We start from the raw sequence: 21,155 nt of genomic DNA, 5'->3' as shown, positions 1-21,155 counted from the left end.
TTGGAGATTGCTAGTATCGCTTAAGAAGGTTTCTACTTAGTTGTCACGGCCAAGAGCGTTAGTAAACTAGACGTACTAGAGACAAGATCAGAAGGTAAAGAAGGAGAACAGTATCAGTAGCAAATAGTAGAGTTGGTAGTATTCAGTATCTTAATTTTCTCGAACGGTTGGGATACGAACAGCAGAGAGAATGACAGAAGTAATAAAAACTGCTGCTCTCTTCTTTTACTGTATATTAAACAAGGCGGCTCGATATTATATGATAATAATTCCAAATTATTTAATGGATACTTTGCATTTGTTCTATGTCGCCATAATCAATGGAAATTAAATACTTAGTGAACGAAGACTTCTTTCGTCCAACACGTGTGTAATGTTTTACTTCAGTGCATACTATTTGTAAGTAAGCATCTGTTATTTTAGTATGATTTTCAACATCGAAGCGAATGAGAATGCCGACTGCTTTTTTTTTTTAGTTCTTTGTCGAAAAAAGAAGATAACCAGACAAGGGACAGAGGTTAAAAGGAACGTTCAGATGATAAGGTGGTCAATGCATGAACCTTACAGATTTCGATTAATTAGATTTTGCTGCACTACAAACAAAAACGAGCCTGGAGATTTTTGCTCGAAACGCAGGCTATTGCAATATACGGTATTCTGCAGTTGGTAACTGTTGTCGAGAGATGTTTCGGTAGTTACTTGTGGCCACTATCAACTCACCGCTTGTCGACCTATGGCAGTACCACTATGTATGGGGGAGCCAAGATTTTGAGCAAGGGGGCCTGGCTTCCCCAGGTCCTCCTTTGGCTCCGCCACTGAAACATAAGGATGTTTCAGTCCAATCATCGTTGCCTCAGCGAACATGAAATGTTTCCTTCATCCACTGTTGACCAGGTGAGACACAGAACAACAAGAACTCCAGCGATGGAAGAGGCGGTGTTACGTAGTGTCGAAGCAAATCCCTCTGTAAGTACAAGACAATTAAGGGTCTTCACTACAGCGAAATTAGACTATCGCTAATTTTAGAGTTTGCTGTAATATCTTCGAAACAAATAAATATATTCGAAAAGCAGAAACGTAGTGAACTATACAATACGATTTTGCATGTGGTACCTTTACCACAATTCACCTATCTGCTTTTGGTATATCGCTATTTACAGAACCCGCAAAAATCTAAATCTACCTACAATTGCAAATTGAAAGCAGATAGATGAGTTTTGTTAACGATATCACATGTAAAATCGTATTGTCTAGTTCACTACGTTTCCGCTTTTCGAATATTTTTTATTTGTTTTGAAGATAGTACAGAAAAACTCTAAAATTAGCGGTAGTTTAATTTCGCTGTAGTGAAGACCCTTAACTGAGAGACATCGTGTTGATCACATAGTGATATGGAAGCTATTCCACAATCATGAGTTGTATCAGTACCATGTGCAGCGGGTGCAAGCCTTATCACCTGCCGATTACCTAGTACGACGGGATTTCTGTCGATGGCTTCTGCAAAAGTGTGTGAACCCTGATTTCATTCCAATTACACTGTTTACAGATGAGGCAACGTTGACAAGAACTGCAATTTTTAATGTTCATAATCAGCACATTTGGCCTGAAGAAAATCCCTATCAAACTGTTCAAGCACGACATCACCAGCAATTTCCTGTCAATGTTTGGGGCCTTACATGCTTCCACCCCGTCTCATAAGACGAACTTACCTCCCATTTTTGGAGGAAGATTTACCCAATCTGCTGGATGATGTATCACTGGCCATACGACAGCAATGTTCTTCATGTATGAGGAGCTCTAGCACATTTTATCCGGGATATTCGTCTCTTTCTTACTCGTACCTTCATGTTCGTTGGATAGCCCGCGGTGGACCTATCGCCTGGCCTCCACTTACTCAAGACTTGAACCCACTAGATTTCTATTTGCGGAGCACATTTGATATCACTTGTGTATGCTACCCCAGTACCAGACGTGGATACGCTTCGCGATCGTATTCAAGCTGGTTGCAAAACAATCCGAAATACTGCGGGAATATACCAGCGCATTAGGCAATCAATGCAACGAAGAGTTGAAGCGTGTATACGTGCTGAAGGTGGTCACTTCAACATTTCTTGTAATACATTTTGTCACTATCTTCCGAAGTTTATGTGTGGTATAAATGAACGCTGTGGCCTCCATCGAATACCTTTCTCAATTACTTATCTTTAGAAACATGCAATAGTTATGATATATGAAACGTTATTTCCTATTGTGAGCCGCTAATTGACTTCACACTTGGACGCCTTGTCTTTCGAAAACGAAGCGGAATCTTCCCCATGTTTAGGAACGTTTTGATGTCAGCAATCATGTGCTAACGTGTAGAAGTCTAGTGCTATTTGAAACCATAACACTTTATATATCAGGTTGACAACACTGACAACCCAATAACCTCATATGTTGATTAGTTTCATTCTCTATGTTAGTGTAAATGTATTTGCACAGACATAATTTCACTTGATTGTATCATTCCTGTAATATTGAACATTTCCATTTACTTTCTCATAGTGAGCCATTAGAGGAACTCGAACACCCTATATCTCGGAAACGAAGCGGCATCGGATCCATGTTTGGATGTCCGCAATCACCTCGTCATTTTAACCATGTATTTATATTACACCTATATATATATACAATCGTGTAAACAGGTGATAAATAAAATATAGTAAGAATCACTACCCTAGAGAATTTTAAAAACTTCTTAGTATTACTTATTACATGCTCTTCGTCAGAGCTACTCAAAAATTAACTCTACAATCCTTTAAAAGTTTGTTTTTATTAATATGTGTGTTCTAAAAGCTAATAATTGGATTTTTATTTCCTTTCAAAGAAATATCTACAAACGTTATCACTGATATGTAAATCATCATTGGCGCATTGTTATGGATTTGTTCCGTACAACACCATTAAATGGTTGTTCCCTCTTTAATGTGTTTCCCAGCAGAATCGCTCTCACAGATAAAACAGCTAAATTTCTACAATCTTGGTGTTTTATCATCATGAGAGCGCCATTAGGAAATCAATGATCTCTCATGAACGATGCCACTTTCCCAATGCAATGAAAATTGATGGACAAAGTGCTCAAAAAGAAAAAAGAAACATTGCCGAATTTATCTAAATTTAAGAAGCGTTAGTTGTCATCTTCAGCTGTACGCTAGAGGATATAATGGCCTTCTAAATGTTTGATAAATAACACTTCTGTGATTACTTGATGTGAGACGGCAGGCAAACATACTGTACTTTTCTTTTCACTTTGGCTCGTTCCAGTAGTAATAAAACTAGAAATGTTTATTACCTATTTTCGTTAACATATCGGTGTCTGCTGTTGTAGTGTCTGGGTCCTCCAAACTTTTTTTACTGCGAGCAAAATCGTCCAGATCGTTTTTCAGAAAATCTTTTGAAGAGAACTGATCTCCATGAGTGAACTACCTCTTCCGGATTTACCTCTCAAAATGACTTTTCCTATATTATAGGGTTACTTATGAAATACAGCGTGTCCAGAAAAATTCTATCATACTTTAAGTAGTATTATGTCGCTTTGGATAATTGCATTTAAATGAAATTGATCACACTTGAAAGAAAAACTCAAATATTTTTGTGCATGTCAATAATGTACGGGATCAAACACAAGAAAAGTAAAGTCACTCATGTTTACTTTGTGCTCACTAATTGATGTGCATACTTGTCTTTGCATGCTCACTAATTGGTTATTTCCACAATTGGAAGAAGAACGCAATGACTTCATTTTCCAATAAGCTGGAGCACCTCCTCAATGGCATTTATATAGGGATAATAGTTAAGTATAATATTTGGGTTGCATCCAAAAGGTGTTGTTGGCAACTTATCTCAAATAGGAAGCAAAAATTGCACTGGGAACATGTGAATGAGCGGCTTTCAGGAAGACGGATGGCGTGCTAGAAATGATGATAATGTCTTCTACGACTGGTGGCCGAGGTCGCCTGACTTGACGATGGTTTCTTTTTATAGGATTACGCAAAGGATTGTGTCTATATACCACCAATGCCTCAAAGCCTGCAAGAAGTGCAAGTGTGTATCAGTGCTGTCATCCTGTCCATTCCATCAGATATGTTGAAACATGTGCGGCGTGAATGGGGATATCGTCTTGATGTCTGCATTGCCATTCGTGCGGCCCACATTCAATGTCTATGATAGGGTGACCAGATTGTTTTAAATCCAAAAGAGTATATCCAAAAAAAAAAAAAAAAAAAAAAAAAAAAAAAAAAAAAAAAAAAAAAAAACAGTAAGTTTAAAGACAAGATGAATTACAGTATTTTATCCAATGCGCATACAAATCAGTTAAATACTTCAGCATCATTCATACTTCTGCGACGATCTTGCTTTCTTGAGTAAGTTAATGTCATCCTTTATTGCTAGCCTGAACTCTTCACAGGTCATGCTTACATTGAACTTCACTTTCATCACTTGTTCCAGTGTCGACACTGTGAGTTGACTTTTTCCTCGCTCCAGTAAGTGTTAATAGCACTGAAGAGCCTCTCACAATCAACATTAGTGCCCGGTAAAGTAAACAAGAATTGCACGAGTGGCACAATCACTTTTAAATTTGACCCAGCCTGCACTAAATTTTTGTACACTATTTTCCATTTGCCCATCATTGTCTCTCTTTTCTCTCCCCATTGTTCAATGTGTTCTTTAACACATCTAGATATTGCACAGTAAGTGTCAAAAATATCATTATCACTGAATTTCAATTAACTGTCTACATGTTTTACCTGCTCAGAGAAATATGCAAACGACTCCTGAAATTCTTCATAGGTAACTGATGTGTCAAGCAGTAAATGTTTCGTTTTGTTTACTTCTCCGAAAAAACGTTGTGACCACATCTCTAAGTATGTTATCACTTCAAAGTAAAACCTTCTTGACACCGAGTAGGCATATTCCTCTTTTATATTCCCTTCTTTTACAAGTTTCGTAAGTAAATTTCTATCAGAAAACGGAAAAAGTTTTGTTCAATTCTATCTTTGTATTTCCTCAGAAGTTCAAAATATTCAACAGAAACTTCAGTCGCTGTTATATCCTCCCTTTCAATTTTTGTAATTGTTTCAGTGAACAAGATTAGCTGAGCATGCAGGAAATACAGCCACAACTCACTTGTTTCATCTCGAAAGAAATTGACTATAGCTATTGGAGCATTTTCATCACTCAAAAAGTATCCCTTAAGTGGTTCATACTGACGTATAATGTTTTCTACACACGGAAGCAGAGACAAGAATCTCGTCTTTGAGTGATACAAAAGACCCTCATAATGACAGCCAATGAACTCACAAATTTTTTTCAAATTTTCTGTCCTTACAGTAAAAATACTGAAATGGTTGTATATTTTAAAAACCAAATTCTCAACATCGATCGGTACTACTCTCGAACACGCCACAGAAATTCCATTGTGAAGGATATGAGCCCACACCCGATAGGCAAAACCTTTTTCTTCAACCTGCACTCTAGTTCGCTTTGCACGTTTCCTGTTGTTTTATTTTTTATGCTTCCAAAATTTACTGGTGCATTATCAGCTACAAAACCGATGACCTTATTTTCCAAACGAAACTGACGTAATGTACCCATTAATACGTTCGACACAGTTTCCGAGGTTACATTTGATATGCTATGAATTTTTAGAAGACATGTTTTTGCATTAATATCAGTAGCTACTTCACAGTACCGCACTGAAACAGGCATGAGCTTGGTTGCTTTACGATTGGAAGCATCACAAGCAACAACAGCGAAAGGAGCCTTTTTAACACTATCGCTTAAAATATTTTCTGGCCACACTTCCACCACATTTGTTAACAAAGCCTCCGTTTTCGTTCTCGCACATGCAAATTTTTTATTCACTGTTGATTTCAAAAGTTCGCTAGTGCAGTCCATGCTTCTAAAAGAGTGGTTATGTTTAACATTATGGTATGACCACACAAGTTCTAGTCGAATTAAATCTAGTTCTTCTGAAGATTCTGTGGTGAAAAAACTATCCAACTTACCTGCTTCGGAAGTTGATGAGCATTCAGTGTGCGACTTAGATTTTATATGTTGTTGTATATCATATTTACCTTTATTTTTTATGGAGAACTCCTTCTTACATACCGTGCACCATGCTTTGTAAACATCATTACTGCGGGTCCTTTTAATGCAAGGATAGCTTATTTCAAACGCTTGATTATACTGACATTTTCCTCGCGACATTGTTAATAAAATAAATCATTCCAATCCTCGAATAATATAATTGATTGAGTGTACGTACGCACGTTAATTAGAATAATAATCACTGCGCGATTCCCACTACCAAGAACTGACTCACTTTGAAGAGAAAACAAAACCCCGTGCCATGAACTGTACGAATTCCAGATATAAATTCCGAAAATATAAATCATTCCAGGTACTCAATCAATTTAATTAACAATTTGAATTGAATTGAATTTCTCTTTATTTCAGCGGGCGAGGTTCAGCCGGAGGCTGCTCTGCCACCTAACCCTTGTCATCATTACAAAGAAAAGAAAAAAAATAAAGATACAAGATAGAAATAACAACATAACATGATACATTCAATAATACTAAGGATAAAAAAAACACAGTAAATATAAATGTAAAAAAAAATCCTATACTCATACTGTTAATCCAATTTCATACCAATTTCATACTGTAGTAAACCTTTTATGTGTGCCAATGCTTTGTCTCTGATCTCTAAATAATAATATTTTGAGTGATGATTTGAATGAATTGTATGGTTTGTCAGTGATTGACTTCGGTAGGGAGTTCCAGATTCTTACTGCCGAAATTGAAAATGCCTTCTCTGTTATTTTTAAAGAATGCCGGGGCATATTCAGTTTACTGCTTCCTCGGATATTGTAGCGCTGAATTTCTGAACTACATGTTAATTTATGATGCAAGTAAGGTGGTGTTTTATGTGAATTTATTTTGTATAGCAAACAACAGTATCGGAGATATCGTCTGCGGGCATAGTTAGGATATTGTTTTCATTAAGTACCGGCAGAATATGCTAAGACTTTCTGTAATTGAATGAGAAGCGTATAGAGTAATTCTGTATTTTCTGAATTGGCCTAGTATTTTGAGTGGAGAGAAAACTACCAGATAATGAATCGCAGTAGTCGAACAGAGGAAAAATGAGTGTGTTAACAAGATATAGTCTTGTTTCTTGCGACAAATAGCCTTTTAATTTATAAAGCTGTCGTAAGATGCGCTTACCTTTAATACACTGTTCAGATATGTGTTTATTCCAGCTAAGTCCTTGGTCTATTATTAAGCCTAGATCTTTTACAAAGGGAGAAAATGGAATATTGGAATTCACTACAGTTACTTTTAAGTCATCAGGGTTGACTCTGCTCAACTGATGTGATGTTCCCAATACAGTGAAAACACATTTTAATGGATTAAGTAAAAGACCATTCTTAAGGCACCAGTTGCTAACAGCTAAATTAAAACGTTGAAAGTTTGGATAAATCTACCACTTTAATTCTGCCGTTTACTATAGTTTTAGTACTAACTAATAAAAACAGTTTAGTTATATTATTATTTTTTTCTTTTGCAAAAAGAAAATCTGGCAACCCTACAATGCAACGAGGACGAGAAACGCAGCACAGTGCAGCGGGTACTACTACTACGAAGTACTAAACAGTGCTGTCAACGTCCAAATTTCTACAGGAAAAAAAAATGCGATTTTCAATGGAAAAATGCATTAAACGTTAAATGAAATTGAAAATGCCATAAAAGAGTATAATTCGATACTTTTGGGAAGAAAAAAGAGTATAGAGTATATGAACCTCGAAAAGAGTATAATACTCTTAAAAAGAGTATGTCTGATCACCCTAGTCTATGACATATAGTAAAAAATATTTGAGTTTTTTTTTTTCAAAGCGACGTAATACCACTTTAAAATGTGATAGTATTTTTATGCACACGCTGTATAATGAAAATCATTAGAGCTATTATTGAGAAAGTAGCATCTTTTATTTTCATCCTTCAGTAAACAACCCTTATTTCCGGTGGTAGGAAGAAAATTTCAAGAAAGAAAGAAAGAACTCTAAAAGTTTTGGCCTTTAGACCAAAGAAAAGATCACAACTCCCCCAAAAAATATTTGTTCATATACAGAGACTATGAAAGGTGTAAATCCGCTTAAATCTCTTTATTTCACAATCACCATACTTTCTTCCATCGTCACCCACACCCACGTATATGTATATATGTATATATATATATATATATATATATATATATATATATATATATATATATATGTGTGTGTGTGTGTGAGAGAGAGAGAGAGTGAGTGAATAATTTGAACAGTCAAGAGCAAAGTTCATAGAAACAGGAATTTCTTCAAATCAAAAAGAAAAGAATTTAATATTTCTAGAGAAAATAATCTTCCAATACCATGGAAAGCCAAGTGATTGTTCCGATCGCACACTTAGATCTACAGTTTCATCGGCCATCAGATTTAGAACAAGACTTGCTCTCATATTTTATAGTATTTCATTTGACAACTACTGATTCCGTAGTTTGTAAAAATTTGATAACTCTATTAGTACGTCTGTATAGTTGCGTTTTCCAGTACCTACATGGGCAATAAACTCACTATTTGACCACTATGATCCAACTTTATGCAGTAAGAATAATGAGAGATGCATACTTCGTTGTATGAACAACTTAACTCTTGAACATGAAGCACGCTACTCTTACAAAATAACTTAAAATATGGATTTTTTTCCGGATTTTGTATGAAATATCGAATATACAGAAGTATATTGCAGCTTTATTCTCTTCGTCTCGCAGTAACTACTACCTGCTCTTTTGTGAGATTCACTTAGGATCTTACTTTTGTTATCTTTTGAATTTTTCCTGTACTTTTATTCTAGTTTGTGAAACCGTTTGGTATGAACGTGCCATCTGCCTTGATGTGAACTTTTTAAAAGTGGTTTATCTGTATATATATATAAAAAAAAATACTTCACCAAGGAAGAGTTTAAACTCTCAAGTTCGCAAGGAAGAGTTCAAACTCTCAAGTTCATATCGTTTCAGGATTTTTGTATATATATATCTTAACATGGTAAGCGTACGCATACGCCAGTGGTCTAGTGACAAAAGCCACGTGTGTTCCCCTTTTAAATATAGAATAACGTCAATGTCTTATTAGATTAAATTTCGTATACTTCAAGAAACTCTCATAATAAAATACAAACATCCAGCATTATATCTCCCAAATCACAAACGCACCAGATTAACGCACTTATTGCTTTCTATTGTATCTTTCCGTCTTGCTTCTACACACTGCTTACTGTTCAGCCTCTCAGAAAATATCGAATTTTGAAGGCAATTGAAGCAACCATTCTTTTAGCATCTCAAGGAAAAATGAGAAATATAAGGATGATACCATTACTTTTTTAACTGTAAATTTTTGCGGAAACTTTTTAAAATATCACTAACAAAAGATTTTTAAAAAATGAAATACACACACAAACTGCACTTGAAATTTTAATCTGATACAGATCTGTACCTACACGCTACACTTAATTTTTTAGAAATTGGGAAGGGTTCTCCTAACATTTCTGGATAAAGCACTGGGTTCAGGTAGTTCGAGACCCCTTCAAGCCTAGTTATTGAAACTAAATTTTGGAAAATGTAGAGGTACTTCCCTGCACCAAATAGGGAAATCTTGAATTTAAAAAAAAAAAAAAAAAAAACTTTCGCTTAAATCATTCCCAGGGCAAATTTATTAATACGCATTTGTTGCAAAACTCCTGCAGACTGTTTCCTTGAATAACATATTGTAATAAAAATACTGAAAACGAAAATTAGAATCCACGTATGCCATTCGTTATACTTCAGATTCACATCTGAGAAATATATCTCATATCACTCGAGAAACGATCATAAACCCAGTTACGCATAATATCTGGTAAAACAACAATCAAATAAAAAATTCAAGATTGTTCCCGAATAGTAAAATACTGAAATATTGTATTTAAGTGAGGAAAACTAGGAACTGGGAATTTCGTCCTGTTTGGTCTCATTTATTTTACACGTAACGTTAGGGTGGATGAACAGACTTGAGAAGGATCTTTCTTGACATTCATGTGTTCCTTCATGCGAGACATGTTCCTTCATGCGATGGCTCAGTGGCAGAGTGCTCAACTCTAGTGCGAGAGGTCCCTGGTTCAATAGCAAGTCATATCACTTTATGGTGGACATCATGTCCGTGAGCTTTCTCAGGTTCTCCCATTACCCTCTCCCCGCCCCCCTACACACACACATTCTAAATCCACCAATTCTTTCATAATTGATTCATTTTCAATAATAATTCGTCTTTTTTTTTTTGCCTGCAGGGCATAAAACTATATGATTTCATTTAATTTCATTTGTAATGTTCTTGCGTGTTTAAGTTGTTAACCTATGGTCTTTCTCGTACGTGATCCCGGGTTCCATTCCAGGTATTGGAATGTAACTCGAATACAAAATTAGTTTGGATCCCATTCAGGAATGTAGATACACACATTAAAAAACTCAGGTAGCAAGATTTTTTCACAATTTTACTCGCATATTTTACCCTGAACTCTTCGCACTATACCTAGGTATAAATTCAGATTTTTTTAAAAAAAACTTACTTTTATTCTTGGGCTTAAAATGAGGATTCATGCTATGCTTGAACTCTTCGAAGCTCAGCCTCCAGTCAGAATCTGTGTCAGCAGCATTGATAATAGCATCTACACAAAGAGCCCTGTAATGAAATTAATGTATAAATATAAATACAACACAAAACAGCGAAAGACAATTATCGTCTACTTCACTAGGAAGATCATGAGATGAAGTTAAGCCATATTGTGTTTAATACGCTGTCTTATCCCTTCACTGAATTCTCATTGCGTCTAACACTTTACTATACTTAGGTATATCATTCAGAGACTGAAACCTGTCTACTTTAGATAAAATGCGATTTTCAAACTACAGCTCTATCCGCAATTATGTTCAACCAAGGAGCATGACATGATAGCTTTATGACGTCAGAACATAGTTATCGTTCATTATCCCATTAAGCTTTTATGTTCTAAGACGCTATTCTCCAAATTTCAAAATGGCGTTCTGTGTTACATTTATTTACTAAATGTACTATCACCTGTAAATTACACTTTTCTGAACGTGTACCAGATTGTGACTATACATTGCAGGGATCATAAAATTTTCGAATTCTTTTCTTTAGCATTACAATATTTCACTCACATCTACTACGTCTGTTTCTGAAAGACTGTCAGACATATTCATTTTGATGCACGAGTTAAGTATTCATTCTGCCTAGTAATTAATATGACTATAATGATTTATTTAATATATATGATTTCTTGTACACTTGAAATAATTTATGTTATAATTATTTGCAATAAACGCGCACATATGAAATAATTAATCTATTTGTTGTTTATCAACAAGCCTTTCACTGTGTATATTACTTATGTGTATAGAAAAACTGTCAGATCTCCTATATAGAAGGTATTTTCTCCTTAACAAGATCATTAGGAGGAATGAGAATTATAGCATTTCGCCTGAAATAATGATTTTTATCTGTGAATGACAGCTGATAAAGTGTTAGGCGAAATGATAATTAAGTGAATTGATAAATAAGTCGTTCAATATATATTTGTGGTGAAAGAATTTCTGGATAGCCTTCTACCTTTTGATACTCAATACTTGATACATTACAGTTTTCTAAATCGAAATAAGAGATGATTAGCCTTATACTTTTATTGAATTTACAATTAAAGAAGGTAAGTTGTTTTCTTATCGTGTAATCAAAAAACATCATTAAAGAGGTTAGAGGAATATTTCCAAAATGTGTTAAATGTTCAAATTCATTGTTTGCAAAATCCGTTAATTATGTGAATTCTTCTCAAATTAACAGATTCTTTTAGTAGTTATGTTCCTCTCTGCTTCCTTACTAAATATTGTAATGACCGTAAAGTATCACTAAATATTGTGAGACTGAATCTGCAATTGTTTCGAACAGTAACAGTCAGAAAATACCACAAGTACAGGTTATAACAAACGTATTACCAAAACACACAATCAACGTAGTTTAAGTATAAACAGCCTATTTATGGTACAAACAAGATGTAGAAACCGGTGTTTGTTTCACACTTACTTTCCTGGGGAAAAGAACCTCTGGAGTAAGTCAACTTCCTCACCCTCGGAACTAGGACAAATTGTTATTGCGATAGCCTGCGACATTTGTGAAGAGAATATCCTTTAGCAACTAGTGTCCCAGTATAGCCTCCTCACATTTTAATTGACAGAATTTTAAGGAAGAAAACCTGGCAGAATCTCGAATAGCTCATGTGAAAAGGGTATTTGAAGAATAACAGAAGTATCTGACCGGAAATAGCGACATAGAACTGAAGGAAAGGCAGATGAAAGCAGTGTGTGAAATGTAACATGGATATGAGACATAAACTGTGGTAGAAGAAAAGTGATGAACAAAAACCTTCTAAACATGATTACATAGAAGTATGTTGAAATTAAAATGGGTGGATAAAGTTTGAAATAAAAGAATATTAAAAGTGGTTAGGGATAAAAACTAGTATATAAAAAAAATGGCCTCTGAGTTGTATATGGTGATTGTTAAATAAATAAATAAATAAGTATACTGAATACTGTCTCGAGAGGAAGAAATAGAATAATTGGAGACATACAAGAGACATTATGAGACATATAGGAATCACACTATTGATTATGCAGGGAGTGGCAGAAGGAAAAACATCTAGAGGAGGGCCGCGAATGAAATATAAGGACTAAGTACAGAAACTATAAGAAAGAAAGACTGGGAATGAAACGTCTGCCCCACAATAAGGATGCGTGGGAATCTGCGCAAAATCAACAAAAATATTCTGATTCAAGAATTATTGGTAGTAGTGGTAGTAATTCTTTGTTCTAAAATCTTCATACTGCGAATATTTTGAAATGACGATTCTACAGAGGCGTTAAATACTAGAATAGTAAAAGGGGAATCATTTACTATGATTGTTACACTTGTTAGGCTATCTTATTGTACAGTCTCGGACTGGGGGAGGGGGTATAGGAACCCGGAAGGAGCCTCACTTGTAGGGCCCCATCTTTCCTTCCTTTGTACCATGTAGGAGCTTCACAATGTATACTAAGTTTCATCTTCCTAATTATTTTTATTCTGCTTATTGTAATGACACTCTATTCAGGACTCTAGCTTCTACCGACCATCCTGCATTCTTGGGCCTGTTACCGTCCTGACTATTTCCAATAGGGTTTGATAAAATGTTAAAACAGTGCAACAACCTCTTCAGTTCTACGGAAGATTCACAGAGTCCTTCTAACACCTTTCCAACATCGATAATACTAGAGACATCATATTCCATTCTATTAACATAAACGTTTCCTATATATCCTGAGACATGAGACAATGCGCAATTTTATTTTAATTAATTTTAGTTTTGAGAATACTCGTTCGCAGCACACTTGTGTACATGGCAATGTTAACATGTATTTATAGGCGACATAGAGAGCATTTAAAGAACTCATCTATTATATAAAGTCAAAACGAAGAACAACCATGTGCCACAACCTCTGTCAGTTTTCATACTATCTTGCCCTTCCTCTTCTTCGGAGTCATCATCATTGAAATCTCCTTCTATGAATCCCTGTTTGGTAGTTTGTCCACTTTTTTGAAGATTATGACACCAATAGATAAAGCTTCGTAAATGTTTGCGAAATACAAGTTCTTTCGATAGTTGAGCTTATCGAGGTTTAACTTTGTTCCAAGTGTTGCAATGCGTTTTCTGAAAGCCGTTCTTTTATTTCGTTGCATCTATCAACTGCAAATCCTTGGGAAATTCAGGAGATTCAAACCTTTCTTCCACAATGTTTACTGTTAAATTCAAAATCTCATAATAAAGGTTCACTTTAAAGAGGTCTAAGGGCCGCGGTGGTTCAGTGGTAGAGCGTTCACCTCTGGTGCTTGGGGTTCCTGGTTCGATCCCAGCTCGAGCCAAGTGAACCTTGTGGTGGACAAACACTGTGTGTGGGGGTTTTCACGGGGTTCTTCCGTTTCCTCCTACTTTCTTAATTCTAACATTTCATTCATTATTTCATCATCATCGTCTCCTTTAGCCTAGCCGGCATAACCGTGGGACGTAAAACTCAAATATTTCATTTTTAAAAAGAGGTCTTATTGGCTTAAGTCTTTGCCTCTTTCATCAGATAACTTTTCATCAGACACTCTTTTCTTCTACGATAGCCGATGAACAGGAAAATAATCTTCAATCTCAATGTCAGTTAATATTCCTTTAATTGCAGATTCCTTGCTTTGCAAAAGTCTTTCGCTTTGTCATATGCTTTTGCAAATTCTTCATTCTTGTGTTGAAGTTTCTCGCGCAGGGCCGGATTTCACAATAGGCCCTGTAGGCCCGGGCTTATGGGCGCAAGCTCCCAGAGGGCGCACGGCCGAGAGAAAAAAGTAAAAAAAAAATCTAGAAATAAAAATAAATAGCCATGACTTAACATATTTTTTGAATTAATTTTTAAAAATCAGGCTAATAAAGCATTCTGATTTTGAAGTTCATTGGAACAAATAATTTTTGCTAAGTTCAACAATCTTTTGTTAATACATTAACGGTACTTTGTTAAGCCCAGAACCAAGTAAATTCCTCAAAAAACTTGCAATGATAAAATTGCATCGTGGAGTGATGTTTAAGCAATTAGCATATAGGCCTGATATAATTTTTAATAAAGGTTTTTAGGAGAGTAACTTTAACCAGACTAGGGGGCGGAAAAAATATTGGGCCTAGGGGTGCCAAAATGCTAAATCCGGCCCTGTTCTCGCGTAACTGCTCACGTAATTTTGCTACTAAATTCCAAGCAGTAGTGTAATTTAGATCTTGCGACTGTAAATATTTTGAGACTGAGATTGTTAAAGCGAATAGTTATCGTACCCAACAACATCACAATTATTTAGAATTCACACTATTTATGCAACAAGGTCTGAGCCTGAAACCTCGTTTTTGTATCGAACTGTCTGCTGGTTATAACGTCGTTTAGGAAGAGTAGAAAAGTCAGAAACCGGTTGCTTTGTAAGCCTGTTGCATCTTGGTCTTGCCCTTGATAAATGTGGATATCAATGATCAAATTTAAAGCTCTGTGTTTACTCCACCAACACTTAGCTCCAATCTTTTGAAGCCTTCTAAGCTTGTCACCTCCTGCATAATTCTGCTTTACTTGTTCCGTCCACGCATCTATGCGCTTATGTGATTCAGACAGTAACAGTGCGTTCGTCTGAATAAGACCAAATAGATTTACTGCTGCTTCATCTTGCTCTGTGGAATCTACCATTACCAAATTAAGGACATGAGCACTACAATATGTTTACACATTTTCAGGATTGTCCTGTTTCAAATAAATCTACACGCTTTCGTAGTAACCCTTCATATTCGACGCCCTATCAAACGAACATCCCACTACATTTGCAATAGATACGCCATGCTTATCGAACATCTCTTTCACCAGCTGATATATACCTAATCCGGTCGTATCATGAGCCAAAACAAGATTCACGAGGAAACCGATTCAAGTGTGACACGAAATTGTGGACGAGTTTATGCACAAAAAGTGTTTTTGCGTACAATTATACCCATTAATGGGAAAAAAACCCGATCTCAACCATTCCGGAGATATAGAGGAATAAAGGTGAGGCTGGTGCTCCGATATTTTGCGAATTTTTTGAATATGTTGCGATAATACAAGCAAAAGAGATTTTTAAAAATGAAATGAAATAGGCGTGTAAGGTGTCTATGTATAAGTTTCTTGGTATGTTGAATTGAATAAGAGTATCATCAGGTCAAATACGATGAAAATGTAAAAATGGTGGCTGTCCTGACTTTCCATTGATCTAGCGTTTACAACTTTGTATCGTTTCACAAGGTACCGTATGTTATCACGTTTGACGCTATGAGGAACTAGGTACACTCATGTCCAAAATGATTGTCGCACATCTATAACTGTCTTCTTGTAAGAATACAATTTGATAATGAGTTTGCAGGCTACTTTTAATACTGATACTATGTGTATAATCGGGAAATGTATATGTGTATGTAGTCAATTTCATAGGAAACGTATTATAAATACGAAAATTAAGATGAGTAAAACAAAATATTGCTAAATGGACACGAAAGTTATATTTTTGTTATTTTGTTCTTATTTGCTGCTCTTTTGACATGGAATTTGCCACATACATGTCTTTGACTATTATACACATACTAACATTGCAAGAAATACCGGGCGAATTCGTTATCAAATTATATTTCTACCATAACATATTTATAGACATGCGACAATAATTTTGGACATGAGTGTACTTTACTTACTCAGTGTTGTTTATATGCAGCAACTTTATGTGAAATACAGTATATCATGCGTACAGGTTTTCATTTTTTAAGTAAAAGATACTATTTTTGTTTCTTGATTCATACTTTGCGTTTTAATATGTGTCGCACAACTACACTGTCGTACTTACGTTTGCAACAATATGTTTATGTTTCATACTATTTGATTTGTTTTTCTAAAGCGCTTTTGCACAGAATATGACCTAGTATTTTTGTTTACATAATAACGTCTCAGATCCTTTGGCAATATAATTAATATATTTTCATATCACTTTCTCATTTTCCACGAACTAAAGACATATTAGCAAGAAATATCATATATATATATATATATATATATATATATATATATATATATATATATATATATATATATTTGTGTGTGTGTGTGTGTGTGTGTGTGTGTTAATCAGTGTTGCCAATTTGGGGGAAAAGTCGCTAAATCTAGGGGATTCGCCTTCCAGGATAGCCACAAAAAATATTTTTTCCGATTAGCGACATTTTTGGTGATTTTGGAATGACGATTTGGCGACTTACCAAAAAATCTAGCGACTTTTGTGCTGCGAACAACTTGTTCTAAAATAAGCCCTATTAGCTCGAATCAGTTCAGATATGTTTATTCCTTTTGCTTATTTGAATCAGTGCAGGTGTTGACGAGCTGGGAAAGTGCATAACATTTATCTCTACATTCCCACTTTGATTGCTGTTATCTCTAACTTACTCATGTATCTTTACATTCCCACTTTGATTGCTGTTATCTCTAACCTACTCATGGGGACCAATCCCAGCTTTTAATGTCCTTTAGTTTACAGAGAGAGGCACAAATAATACATTGCCGATAGGAAACAGATTATCTGTAGAAGCGGAAGTAGAAGTGAAGTGTGTAAGATTTTTTCTACACCTTTAATTTTGTTCGTTTTTCCAAACTCATTTTTGATTTCGCTGAAGCAAAATTGATCATAAAGTTAAAAATGTATAAAAGTGAAGTCTTTCATATATGTTCTTGTAGCGTAGATAGTACTATGGTTTGAATTGATCACGTATCTTATATATATATATAGACACACACACACACACACACACATATATATATATATATATATATATATATATATATATATATATATATATATATATATATATATATATATATATATACAGTATATATGAAAGAGGCAAAATTCCACGAAAATTTTTTTAGCGACTTTTCACCCAAAATTGGAGTCATTTCATCTCCTATTTAGCGACTTTTTGTATTAACTTGTTGGCAACACTGGTGTTAATGGCGTTTGTCATTCCTCATAGCCCCTTCTTTCCCCGGCCTTGGGTAAAATCTATGCCACTCACCTCAACATTCAACACCACTATTATTCGTTCTGGTGCATCTTTCTTAACGTTTACATGTAATTTTCAAACATATTCACCCACAACACAGCTGAAAATCCACATAATATGAGAGCATCAGCTTTCTTACTCCTCTATATCTCCGGAACGGTCGAGATCGAGGGTTTTCCCCTCTAATGGAAATCATTGTGCCCAGAAGCACTTCGATTGCATAAACTCGTCCACAATTTCGTGTCACACTTGAATCCGTTTCCTCGTCAGTAGGCGTTGAAATGTTTTTCTACTGATTACATAGCGAACAACCACATTAAGCTGTTCCCAGTCCCCAGCAAGACATCATACAAGTCACTCTCATTTCGCATACACATTTAAACAATATGATGTTGGGGCCCATTTTTTTATATTGTTCAAATATATTTTTACTAGGCCAGAAACAAAGGGCCCCAAACAGAACTTTATAATACTGTTAGTTTCATGCCAATAATGAGATCCCAAAACTACAGGGCCCCAGCAGGAATCTCTGCCCTCCTGCTGTGGCCAGTCCGAATCTGTTATATGAATTTTACAATCACGAAAGCATTACTATCCTGGTTAAATACTTGTTCGCAACTTGTCTACAAGATTCGTCAATGCTATCATACTGAAGGGACATAACATCTATTGAGATCTGTAAAATAATTGTTAACTTGTGATAACGATGGATATTTATTACTTTGATGTATTTATTAATGTAAACATAATATTTGGTAAAAATAACTGTGTACATTTAACAATTTTGGTCGATAATAGTGGTGAGGCTCGAGGGGAGACAAGGTAGACAGCGTCTACCCTTTAGAATTTTATATGCATTAAGTTTGTCTTTTCCTAACTTAAATTTTCTATAATTTCTTTTCCTTTGTTTCACATTGAAACGAGATATGTCTTTAGAACCTGCTTCCATGTGATGTAAGTAGACAGATCATCCAGCGCCTAGCATAACCTTGAACGTTATCCTTGTGTTAGATCCATATTCCTTTTATCAACTTATAAATGGATTAAGAGTGGCAGTTACGCATGAAAAAAGGGCAAACACTCGCTGTGCAGAACCCCCGAAAAGAAGTTTGGCACTCTGTCTATTACAGGGTTGTCAGTCGAATTTATTTTAAGCTAGATTTGGAAGTGTCGATACACTGCTACTTTCTTGTTCGTTTATTTTAAATTAGTTTTCGATTTCCCTCTATAAAATGTTAAATTGTTATAACGTGCCATTGAAAAAAAATATCTTTTTACACACTTTGTCGTTTTGTGTAATTAAACATTTACCACTACTGTGTACTTTGTGAGAGTGACAAGTAGAAGTGAGGTGAATACAGCGAGTTTTTCTCTCTGTGTGTGAGTGTTTACATTACACTGTATTACGAAATCGCTAAAAGTAAAACGCTTCTAAAAGCTCTTTGTTGAAGTTTAGCGTCCCTTTTCAACACTGAGGCTACATAAGACATGGAGCAGCAGATTAAGGCATAATCGGAACCTCCGTAATACGTTCAAATTGTTAATGCTCTCCTAATGAGAATCAAACCTGGGACCACATACATCAAAGGCGAACTCGTTAATCACTACATCAGTAGGGATAGTTGTTTTAAACATGTTCGTTAGTGCAAGTGACTACACAGATTTATATAGCTTATTATAAAATAATTTTCAGCAAACTTTGATGTTTGCGAACGAGATTCTTTTCCCTTAATTTTACAACCATATTCTACCTACAAGAATGCTACAAGATAAATTAAAGGGCCACAGGTCTCACTAATGCACTAGATATATATGTAGATGATAATTCTAGTAGGAATAATTTTATTCATGGTGCTTGTTGTGGTACAGTTAGGCTGGTTATAGAACTGTAATCGGTTTGATTAGAATTTGTAAACTTCGTAACTTTATTGAGTAACTCAATTCACGATTAATATTTTTAAAAATCAAGAGCATCAGGCCTACTCTGAAATGCGGGATAGTTGAACTGATCGCCCTATGTACACAATATCGCTGATGATCCCTGATATATTCAAAACTTTTTTTTTTTTTTTGATTTTGCAATGTTTTTACAACATATGTTTACCCTTTTTTTAGTATAAAGTGTATAATCTCATAATTAGTTGACTTTGATGCATGTAGTAGGGGTCTACATTGTTCCTTCAAAGTTTAGATTTCCCAAATGGCACCACATTTGCTAGAAATAAACAACATTACCATATCCTCCGTAGAAATGGTCATCGACACCACATGTCCAGTCTTACTTTTGGACTTCTTTTAAAAGCCTGTCTTTTATTTGGGTGTTTCAGCATTTTGGACCACCCTGTAGTTCAGTATCAGTTTCACTGTAATAGATGGCAACGTTGTCCTATAGCATTAATTTTTAGGTTTACAAAAAAAATTGAAAGCTGCGCATGAGCTTTTACTCTCATCCATTAATTTTATTCAGCTCGATAAGGTTTATAAATTGATATGTATACCCTTGTTTGGGCATTTCTTTCCCGTTATGCGCTAACATGGATTATACTGTAATATACAAAATAACTAATTCTTTGTTCTTGCAGTTGTTTCTACACTATTCAATTGCGATTAGATGTACAAAAACAGCCTATCGTTATTACTGAAATAGATACTGAGTAATTTCCTGACTATTACAGCAAACGAATAAAATAAACTTTGGTTCGCATTAGAAGTCTTTTTCCTATTAATCTACGAGCAGTCTACATACATTTAAAAGCAAAGGCCCAGACAGGGGCTCAACCAGCTAAAGCCCCCATTATTCAAAAACAGAAGAAGAAAAGCAAAAGAAGAAAGAAAAATAAAATAACCTCCTCGACACTGAAAAAAAAAAAATCTGCTTCCGTCTGAAATGACTTCACTACAATTTTGAATTCGACTTACAAAAACTCACGCCGAGTGAGCAAACCGACAAATAGAAAAAACTACATGGAAAATGACCTAGAGATATTTTACTGTGTATCAGTGTATGTCCCTTTATTAGATTTCATGTTAAATGAACTGACTTAGAAATTTAAATCACACAGAAACATCATTTACAAGCTGCAAATGTTGGTGCCAAAATTCTGTGGGAAGGGGTCATGGGAAAAAGATTTCAGAAGTAGTGTTACTCTACAAAAGTGATTTGCCAAGCTCAATTTCCGCAATCAAAGCTGAATATGAAATTTCGAAAACAAAATGGAAATCTGTTGCACACGGAAGCCTCCCTTTTACTGCTAGCTAGAGCCTCAATGCATATCATGAGATTTTCTTCGCCAACATTCACAATCTTCTCAAAATTCTGTGTACTCTACCCGATACAATTGTTACAT

The 21,155-nt window shown here is 35.3% G+C and overlaps 1 protein-coding gene across 1 annotated transcript in view; it reads right to left on the bottom strand.

Moving 5' to 3' along the window:
- Nucleotides 1–21,155, bottom strand: part of LOC145660601 (follistatin-related protein 1-like) — a 186,922-nt gene that overhangs the window by 20,579 nt on the left and 145,188 nt on the right. Inside the window, exon 5 of the mRNA XM_081725862.1 lies at nucleotides 10,684–10,796. Within this exon, the coding sequence (XP_081581988.1) occupies nucleotides 10,684–10,796 (113 nt within the window). The remainder of the gene's footprint in view (nucleotides 1–10,683; nucleotides 10,797–21,155) is intronic.

The sequence above is a fragment of the Thermobia domestica genome, chromosome 9 (genome assembly GCF_964235325.1).
Source record: "Thermobia domestica chromosome 9, izTheDome1.hap1.1, whole genome shotgun sequence".
Taxonomy (NCBI): Eukaryota; Metazoa; Arthropoda; class Insecta; order Zygentoma; family Lepismatidae; genus Thermobia; species Thermobia domestica.
The sequence above is the reverse complement of the archived record's forward strand: the minus strand, read 5'-3'. Positions and strand labels throughout refer to the sequence as shown.